Genomic DNA, 10,648 nt, shown 5'->3' with positions numbered 1-10,648 from the left:
TACTGTGGATGCATATGCTACTCAGTGTTACTCTTACAGTGCAACATCTGAGTACTGTGGACACAAACACCACACAGCGTTACTCTTGCAGTACAACATCCCAGTGCTGTATGTGACAAAGTATTACCCTTACAGTGCAAAATCTGAGAACTGTGGGTGCGTATTACTCTTACAGTGCAACATCTATGCAGCTTGGATGCATATGTTGCACAGTATTACTCTTACACTACAACACCTCAGCACTGTGGATGAATATGCCACTCAGTATTACTCTTACAGTGTAATATCTGATCACTGTGGAATGCATAACTACATTTACTTCTCTGCATTTTGGTGTGGGCAGTAGTTAGTATTTTTTATATTATTTCTCACTTATACCTCTTTGGTGCTTATTCTTACACAAAGATGCTGCTGCTTCTGGTTGTGTGGAATACTGTACAGAATACATAAAAAAAATATATATTTTTTCTCCTATCTGCCCCTTCTTTAACACATCTCTGAGCTAAGGTCCATGACTCACAACTAAGCGCAGCTCTAAAATAAGGTTTGTCAAGAGTTTACTAAATCCTTTGTTTTTGCGGAAAAATCAAATCTTTCTATCTACCTTTCTGCTAAATCTGGCAACCTCCTTGTTGATCAATACTGAATGGGAAAGGGGGATTTCACCCTATAAGGACACAAAAGCAAACTCTGTCACTCACCAGATTTTGATTGTGCTCATAAAAATGTAGTTTGACTGAACAGTTTCGCTGAATGCTTTGAGCCCTGCTGTTGCACTCAGGGTAGTTAAATATAGTAGGAGAGTAGCAGCAGTAGGACCCATCACTTGGAGGAATGCATGCAATACAAAAATTCTGCCATTGTTCTAAGTCTGTCAGCACAAGCTATTCTGAAACAGAAGTTTTTCAGAGATTTAAAACATTAATGACTGCACCACTGAGCTTGCATTTTTAATATTTTAACTTTGCAGATATAAAGTAATGACTGGAATTTGAGATGTAATATGTTAAACAGCAAAACCTGATGTCCCAAAGAAATGCTTTGAAGCCATTATTTGATACAAGTTGCAAAGCCTAACCAACCTCCTTTTCAAGTATTTAACAATGAACAAAAAGAAGCCAGACTACTTAAAAGTTTGCTTTTTAATTTTATATACAAAGAAGATAAATACTGTGTTGTCTTGGCTGTGTTTATTTCTTACTTAATTACAAAGAAGGTGGACAAAGTGCTGATCATAGAAAATACCTGGAAAAATGGAATGTTGCCTTACTGACAAAGACAATAATATACAGGACATTTATAAAGTGGCATTATTCCAGAAACTGAAATGTCTACAAAAAATCATTTTATCTGTACATAAGGACAAAATATTTCCTTTAAGGCTCATAATGCAACATAATTTATATTTTCATAGTACCTTTTTACATAGTGGACCATACAGATTCAGAATTAGTGCAAAAGTCCCAGCACTGGAGACACTAGTATTAGCCTCCCTGCATTTTATAGAGGACTGAGTTACAGACTAATAGTGCGGTGTTTACGAGTGGTAGACAAGGCGGATAATAAACTTCAGCCACAATGCCACAAATACACTACATTCACAATTTGATGTAAAACCATTTTTAATTATTTTAAAAACAGCATTTGATTGACATTGGTTAAATAACAACACATCACTGTGGCTGCTGCCCTTTCCAAACTTCTGGAAATGGATATTTATTAACTGCTAATATTATGAAATAACCATTAAAAAAGTAATTCATAAGACCGTATATGTACATTTATATTTCCCTATAATTTCTCTAAAATAAATATTCTCTATTAAGTAAAACAATAATAATTACAGAACCCACAGTGCATTAAAAAGATATTCATCTATGTGGAGAAGGTGACAATCATCTAATGTACAAGCCATGATGAATCCATTTGCAAAACTAAGATTACAAAACTCCATTTTGATGTAGTCAAGGGTTGTTTCAAACCATCTGTGCACCGTGACATCTATTTTCTTACTTTTTTACTTCCTTTTAGCATGACATTGCTAACTGCCTTCAGGCCAAAATCTGCAGAGACAAGTCTTAGAATCCCTGTGCATACTGTGTAGCTTTTCACAAATCTACCCAAACACTGATCTCAGCCCTGAAAACAGATATTTATGCCTCATGGGTATAGACCAGTTGCTAAAATAAATTTAGAATTACATTTCTGGATGCAGTACACAACAAGCCTTTCTCTGAGCTACAAGAAAACACTGCAGAGAAAGCTGGACCAGGAGCAGAAGGATGGATGAGGGAGATGTGGGTCCCATTACATGAGACACAAGCCTTCATAACTGTGCCCCATAACAACAGTATGAACCATATGAAACAACTGCATTCCTACATTTACCTCAAGCATCTTTCATTAAATTCATTAAATGAGTAGCTCCTACTTACTGAGTGCAGATAAATCAATAATAAATTACTAAATAATAGAAGAATGCTTAATTATAGTAAGTAAGGACCATTTCAAGTTTCATTGGAAGGAGCTAGTATTCAGTTCGTATCATGATAATGATAGCTCTGTAGAGGTGACAAATACAAAAATGATGATGATGGTGATGAAGGTAGTGCTTGCAATGAAAGCTATTCCAGTAATAACTTTTGCCAGTCAAGGAGACTAATTATTATCTAGTGTAGAAATTCATGTATTTCATAAATATGTGCTTTCATTATATTTCAAAAACTGAGATGTGTAGATGACTATAGAGATTGTACAGTAATACTTTATTCACCTGAGATGTACAATGCACAGCTTCTAAAACATCTTTGTGCCAGATCTGTTAGTAATAAACTACAACGTAACCAGCTGACCATGGTAGTTGCAAATATATGCAGATCTTCATCCATAAGAATGTGATTTTTTTCCCACAATGAAGTGAAAAGAATTCTTCACAGTTCTGAGCCCGAATGATTGCATCAATCTTTGTTGTACTTTTTCAATGAAAAGATGTAAATATTGAAATGATGGCTCAACTCCAGGCCCTGCGAAGGAAGTAAAATACAAAATAAATAAATATGGTTCTATATTCTAGTAGTTTCTACAACGGAGTTAAAACATGAAGCTAAATAAATACAGTTTCAGGCTCCCTATTGAAATGTCGGCACTTGAAATGCTGTGTGCAGAAAAGCAAAAAAAAAATAAAAAAATCCCGAAAACCCAGAGAAGAGCAAATCATGAAAATTGCTCTACTTGTTAAAACTTCTTTTTGCAGGTGGGGCAAGCCCCCCCCCCCATACCCCCAAGCATAATATATATAGCTACACACTATGAGATTACCATAACTTGGAGAAAATGAAATATTCTGGGAAATGGCATCTCAGACTTGGTTTTCATACTGTAGTCATTTTCATTTGTTTTTAATTTTACAATAAAGATTAACTCATACTATAGTCATTTTCATTTATCTTTTATACTTCTACAATAAACACTACCTATAAGCGAAGCATAATTTTGTCAACAAATGTGTCTGTCCCTTTTGATAATTCATTGCTTGTTCAAACCATACAGCTATATGATGGTATATACCCACCACGCACACTCCATAGTGAATATGAGCCAAGGTTATCAGTGCAGTAAAAGCCACGAGCAGGTGCTGTTCAAGTTCCTTCATTAGTCCAGTTGTTACAGTGCACACTATGACTGCCAGAGGATAGAGCAGCCAGTGAAAGGCTTCTGATCTAGTGCTGCTCATCTGACACATTATCACTCTACACTGGTGGAAAAGAAAAAAAAACTCGATTATAGGAATGAAACAAATGAGCTCAGAGCAGTGCAAAGAAAACGTCTGTCATTAGAAGGCAAAACAGTATTTCATCAGGAATGAACTGGCAACTTCTATTCTTAATTTCTTCCTCTGCAGCTTCTATCCCTACACTTCAATAAGTTTTACTGCTCCACCGTTGCTACTCTAAGAGTTGAATTTCAGCACATAAATATTTTAAAATGCACCAAGGACTTGTTTCAAATTATACTGAAAACCTGAACTTCGTACTACAGACTAAGACTTAATGACAGCATTGTGCTCCTTACTATAACAGCAAGGGTTATGCCTGTTCACATTTTCATCCTTCCCCATCATATCACATTTCAGCCAAAATGTAATTACATTATGTATACTTGCTATGGTGCTGCTAATTTATTTTTCAGATTCTTTTGCATGCAACATAGCCTGACTGAAGAGTGTTATGCAGGTCCCCTCGAAACTGTCATGTTCTTTACAATTTTCTGGGATGCATCTCAGTCTTACAGCAGTAAAATAAATACAGCAGTTGGAAGTCATTCATGTGCTGACAACTTAAATATAGGCCCAGCCTGAACTTCATGGTGTTGCAGAGAAAAGAACTGTGCTCATGGGCTGTTCTCCACTACATCAAGGGGTCATACGGGATTTGGCACATTTCTGATCCCTAATGCTTAAAAGAGGAAGCAGGTATGCAGAATTCAAGTTAGTGGCAGCTTGTCAGACATCATGATCTCAGTGCATTTGTCACTCTCAAAGGTAAAGTAAAAGGAAATGACATAGGTCATGAGGATCCCCTGGCAAACTGATTATTTCATGTCTGAACTAATCTGAGTTGAACAGGAATACACTGATAGCCTTTAGGACCACATTCATTAATCATGGATTGACATTCCAGGAGGAGGGTAAATGGACATACATTCTCAATGTACAAGGACTAGTACCACTTTAACAGTAACAAAAAGAAGTTTATGATTAGTATTAATAAGGACTCATGATTCATAGGTTCATAGGTGTGTACTAGGCTAATGGCCCTGGGGCCTTTACAAGCCTGGCCATAGGATTACCTTGGGTTCGTGCCACCTGACCTTAGTTCCCAGTGCCTCTGTCGAGTAGAGCCACTGGAGTGATCCCAGGGGTGAATTTTCTATTTCCCATCCACACATCAAGATTTCTCTTGAAGAGGGTTAGCAAGGTGCTCTGCTTGACATGTATGGGAGGTCTAGTCCATAGCATTGGCAGTCTCTGGGTTATGACTCTGTCCCTCCAGTACGTTCTGTTGATTGTGGTAATGAGGTTGAGGTCTCTGGAGCATGTGGTGCGGAGGGATTGGGATTTCTTTAGATGCAGCATTTCTAACAGAGCTGGGTCAGACATGGCTTTGTAAGTCAAGCAGAGATCGCCTCTAAGTGGGCGATATGAGACAGAAAATAGTTGGAGTTTTTTGAGTCAGTCCATATGGACAAGTGTTTAAGGCCTAGGATCCTCTTTGTGAGGTAGTTTTGCAGCCTCTCAAGTTGCTGCAGGTGTCTAGTGAGGTACATGCCAAATGGGGGATTGTACTCGATGATTGGCCTAATAAGGGAAGAGTAGAAGGAGAAAATGACCGCTTTCTTCCTGGATGCAAAACCCTCCGTAATGAGATGTGCCACACAGAAGGACTTTCTGACCACAGTGGCAATGTGGAGATCAAAAGAGAGGTTGCTGTCAACCTGTGTCCCCAGATCTCTTATAACGCCTTCTGCATTCAGTGGACTACCATCAATGTGGTAATTCATGTGAACCGGGTTTTTCCCAAAGGGGATAATGACACATTTTTTGGCATTGAGCTTATGGCCATGGTTTTGACATCAGTCATTGTCTCAGTGAGGCCATTCTGTAAGATGTCAGCATCACTTGGGGAGTTAATAATAGCTCCCAACTTGCAATTGTCTGTGAACTTTGCCAGCCTTAGTCCCTTTGTGTTGGCCTGGACTTGAGAGAAGTAGATACCAAACAGGAGAGGACACAGGACTGAACCCTGTGGGACTCCACTCGTGACTAGTCAGCAGTCTGACTTGGAGTCAGCTACTTTCACACTGTGGGTTCTATTTGTGAGCCAGTTTGCAACCCACCTAGTGATATAGGGGTTGATACCTAGCTTAGTTGAGTTTTTCTATGATTCCTGAGTGGGGAATGGTATCAAAGGCCTTGACCAGATCAAGGTAGGCTGTATGAACCACCTTGCCTTCATCCACAGCTCTGGATACTGACTCAAAGAAGTTGACCAAGTTGAGCAGGCATGATCTACCCTTCACAAAACCAAACTGTGTGGGATCCAGAGTTTGGAGATTCCCTATATCCTTGTTTATTAGGTCCATGATGATGCGTTCCCTAGCTTTGCATATCAGAGTCGTCAGGCTAATGGGGCAATAATTCCCAGGGTCTGTAGTCGCTCCTCCTTTGTGGAGAGGGATGACTCTAGCAGTGCACCATTCAGTAGGGACAAAGCCTGGGGTGAGGCTGTGACTGAACAGGGCACAGGTGAGGGACCAGTTCACTCTGTAGTTCATGTAGAACACAGCCAGGGATATTGTCAAGTTCCACAGAGGCTGTATTTTCAGCTTGGACAGTGCTGTGTTAACCTGTGCAGCAGTAATACTGGGTGCCTGGCAATCTACTGGTATTGTGATTGGTCCTTTGGGGGGAGAGGTAGGGGTAAAGTTGGCACTGAATCTGTCGGCCAATATATTGGCAATATCTGTTGGCACGATATAGGAGGTACCATTGTGCAGTAGCTCAGAGCAAATCTGGGTATTGCCATGGAGATTCTTTACATAACTATAGAAGGCCCTGTAGTTGTCTTTACTGTCTGCTGCAATTCTGTTTTCATAGATAGCTTTAGAGGATTTGATGAGGGACCTCAACTTTTTGTTGAGGCTGATAAGGTAGTTTTTCCAGTCTTGGGACTTCACCTTATTTCGCATCAGTTTTCTCCTTCTGTTGTAGAGTTTGTTTATGGCAGGGGACCACCAGATTGGCTTCCTTTTTTGGAGGGGAGCGTCTTGGTTCTATTGGGTATTGCGAGCGCCATGCATTTGTGTAAGTGTTCGTATAGTGCATTGGTGTATGATTCGGCAGTCCTGCAACTACTCTCCATTTGCATGGGTGCCGTGAAGATAGTCACCTCTGTTTTTAGGAGTCCAAAGTTAGCTTTGGAGAAGTTTTTCATGGTGGTTACCTTTGTGGGGTGGGGGGGCGGAAGGAATGTGGATATCAAGGTGATTAGTTTATGGTTGGATCTAACCAGGGAGGAGCTGACTATTGGTGTAGAACAATGGTCGCCCCTGTTAGTAATGACCAGGTCAAGGATGTTTCTACCTTTAGTGGGGGTAAGAATAAGCTGGTTCAGGGCATTGGAATAAATGAACTCCAGGAAACTTTGGGAAAGTGTATTGGTACATGAGTAGTTTTCCCAGTTAATGGAGGAGTAGTTGACGTTACCTAATATGAGAGTGTTAGGTTGGACCCTAATATTCTCCAGGGTGCTTAAGAACGTGGAGTGTGAGTCTTGGGACATGATTGGGGAGCTATAGCAGGCTAAGACCTGAATTGCTGTCTTACCCAGTGTTAGCTGCACCTGAAGTATCTCCGATGCGTTATGTTGGGCTACCAGTCTGGAGGTGTGCGCATCCTTTATGAATATGGAAACACCACCGCCTTTGGAGCTTCGGTCCAAGTTCTGGGGCCAAAAGATGTAGAAAGAGTTATAGCTTGGTCGTGTAGGGGTGCTTTCTGCTGCCTTGAACCAGGTCTCTGTTACAGCACAAATGTCAATGTTCTCCATTTTAAGGAGTGCTTCGAGCGAGTGCATTTTGAGATTTAGACTTCTGGCATTGAGCAGCATGACCCCCAGATTGCATTTGTTTGTAGCTGTTATGGTATCAATTTGGTCTTTGGAATACCACCTAAAAAGGCAGTACAGGGGTGGCAAAAGCATGGCCAGTATCTGGAAGCCCAGGGGTAACAGATGCAGGCCATCTCTGGCAAAGCATTGAGGTCTGTCAATTATGTCATCCCAGGGAGACAGATACTGGATCCCCTTAGAGTGACACCAGAAACTTAGCCAATTGTCGAAATCAATCATTTTCTGCTTGTACTGTAGTATCATTCTGGGTGATGGTAGGATGCTGCTCAGGGCTAGGGTCATACCGGCATGGGCTACATGATCCGAGAGCACCTCCATGTCTCTTTTCATGTAGTCCAGGGAGGTACATCTCAGGTCATTCACACCCACATGTACAATGACTGAGTCATATTTGTAATTGTTGTTGAGGGACCTGAGTGCGTGCATTATGTGGCAGATCCTTGCACCTGCAGCTGACTGTTACTTTCTCCTTATTCAACCTAGTGAGTGGGACATCAGTGTGCCTCACTATCGAGTCACCTATGACTAGTGTGTTGGACATGCTGTTTTGCCTTAGGGGCTTTGGTTGAGTGGCACACTGTTTACGAGAGTTATGTGTCTCATGATTAGTGTTGTGTTGTGGTGGTTGAGTGCGTTTCTGCCTAGGAGGTCTCTGCTGTTTGGGTAGATTTTTATTGAGAGCTTTCGCGAAAGTGGGTGAGTGGTATGTGTTTTTATGTGAAGGCAGTGCTGGTGTGTGTTCTGGAAGGCGATGTGTTCCATGTGGTGTGGTGCAAGTGTTGACCAGCTCTTGACCAGCTATTCCGGTCTTGGCTGGAGAGTGCATGGCTTCCAATTTGGATATATAAGTGCATCTCTCACAAGTCTGAGTGTTGACAGGTAAGAGGAGAGGGTTGTCGGTGTACATGAGGCAGTTGCTACATTGCCTCAGGATGCCCAAGTTCACTAGGTTAATAGGAGAAAGCACAGGGAACTGACTTTTAGACATGCCCGGAGGGGCGGGCATTAATAATAAGTACTGGAGCTGTTTCCTTGTAGAATGTTTAGTGCTGATAGCACTTTTGTATGCTACAATAACTGCTACATGAAGTCTGGTAAAGTGCTACACTAATAAGTTAGTAAAAGTGCAGGAGAGGAGAGAACTATCAGATCTTAGGGAAAATTTGAAGAGCAGACTTTGGCACCGCTCAGAAGCTTGCAAACAGTCCTGGATACAGCAAATCTGTATCTAGACTAGACTAATTACAGAAAAGGTAGGAAACAAGTGCAAATGTAGGCTTTTAAACCAGAAAGTTGAAAGAGATGGAAAGACTGCCCAAATGGGCAGAATCCACTCATCTTGTGGTAGATAGGTTACCTAATGCTTACCACTCCCACTGATAAGTTAGAGGGCTTCCCTCCAACACAGAAAGGCTTGGGGGCTCAGAAGGTTACATACAGTCCTGGATACAGCAAATCTGTATCTGGACTAGACTAGTTACAGGAAAGGCGGGAAAAGTGCAAACGTGGGCTTTTAGAAGGAAAACTCAAACAGCCAAAAAACTTCAATTTCTGGGCTAGAGACCACTCCTCTTGTGGTAGATGGCTACCTAGTGCTTACCACTCCCAATGATAAGCTAGAAGGCTTCCCTCCAACACAGAAAGATTTAGGGGGCTCAGAAGCTTACAAACAGTCCTGGATAGAGCAAATCTGTATCTGGACGAGACTAGTTACAGGAAAGGCGGGAAACAAACGTAAATGCAGGCTTTTAAACCAGAAGAGTGAGTGAGTGAGCAAATGAGATGGGCCCAGAAGGAATGTCCAAACATAAATTTACAAGAGGGGCATGCAATTTCAAAGCCACCAAGATGAGATCACAATATTCAATTCAATTAATATTCAGTGAAAAAAATAAATAAAATGCAGTACTATATGAAAAAAGTGCAGATAAAAGTGTACTCAATTTAGCTTATATGTCCAGTTGATTGCAGGTAAATCTTAGCCACCAACAGCTCAGGTATTTAGCAGAAATACAAGGCGTAACAATGATATGATCCTTGACTAATATGTCTTACTTGGCAAGTGCTAAGAATAAGAGAATATTGAATGCAAAACTACTGTAACAGCATATTTATTAGTACTGTTGCTAAGGTTATCATCCCCGGTATAAGTATTCATCTGTAGATTATGGTCTACACACCCCATCAGTGTATTTCACCCACTGCTAATAGTATTAATAGCAGCCTTGGATGAATTCTTGAAATACAGACTGCATTACGGCCTGCAAAAAAGTGCATCATTGTGGCTATAGTGATACAGAAGAGGCTTGTGGCTTCAAAGACATGATTCCATTCCGTGTCAAAACAATTAGGCGCTAATGAGAATGTTTGCCACAGCTGCACTTAAAGTACTGGTTTTAGGCACTGCTGCAGCAGTTTTCACATTACAAATCTGCAGTAGTTGTACTACATTCAATACATTTGGTCATTGAGATTTCAGCACTGGAAAGAAAACTTAGTTCAAAATGGAGCATATTATGAGCATTGGTAAAGAACAGTAGATGACAGTGGTCAAGTCATAGCTGCTAGATTTACAATGTACTTGCTGAGCTTCAGAGGTCACTGGTCCATAATCTAGGTCACCTGTGGTTAAAAGTGAAGGAGTACCACTTCCTTAAAGATGGAAAGGTCAGTACAGTCGTACCCATTTAGTACATCTTAACTCCTCCCTAGAACTAAAAAAATCTGTTTTTTCACTCTGTCTTTGTTTCCTGACCCATTTTAACACCTCGAGATATATAAATGTTTATAAAACAAGCTCTGAGCCAAACATAAATGAGGGTGATGAGAGAGAAAAAAAGCAGTCTTTTTACAGAAGGTATAGAAGATGACAGTGACTCACACAAATCCTATTATATGTCAATGGCATGGGAATTCACAGCTACTTCCTTATGTCTGGCATGAGTTATACAAAGCATTAT

General features: G+C 40.6%; 1 protein-coding gene across 1 annotated transcript in view; it reads right to left on the bottom strand.

The window, feature by feature from the left end:
* Positions 1 to 1,127: 1,127 nt before the first annotated feature.
* Positions 1,128 to 10,648, bottom strand: part of LOC122798020 (ethanolaminephosphotransferase 1-like) — a 1,115,305-nt gene continuing 1,105,784 nt past the window's right edge. Inside the window, exons 9-10 of the mRNA XM_044066615.1 lie at positions 3,572 to 3,754; positions 1,128 to 3,023 (exon numbers count right to left, since the gene is read on the bottom strand). Of these exons, the coding sequence (XP_043922550.1) occupies positions 2,958 to 3,023; positions 3,572 to 3,754 (249 nt within the window). The 3' untranslated portion in view covers positions 1,128 to 2,957. The remainder of the gene's footprint in view (positions 3,024 to 3,571; positions 3,755 to 10,648) is intronic.

Source organism: Protopterus annectens, chromosome 3.part1, assembly GCF_019279795.1.
Source record: "Protopterus annectens isolate FY-2018-M chromosome 3.part1, PAN1.0, whole genome shotgun sequence".
Lineage (NCBI taxonomy): Eukaryota > Metazoa > Chordata > Ceratodontiformes > Protopteridae > Protopterus > Protopterus annectens.
The sequence above is the reverse complement of the archived record's forward strand: the minus strand, read 5'-3'. Positions and strand labels throughout refer to the sequence as shown.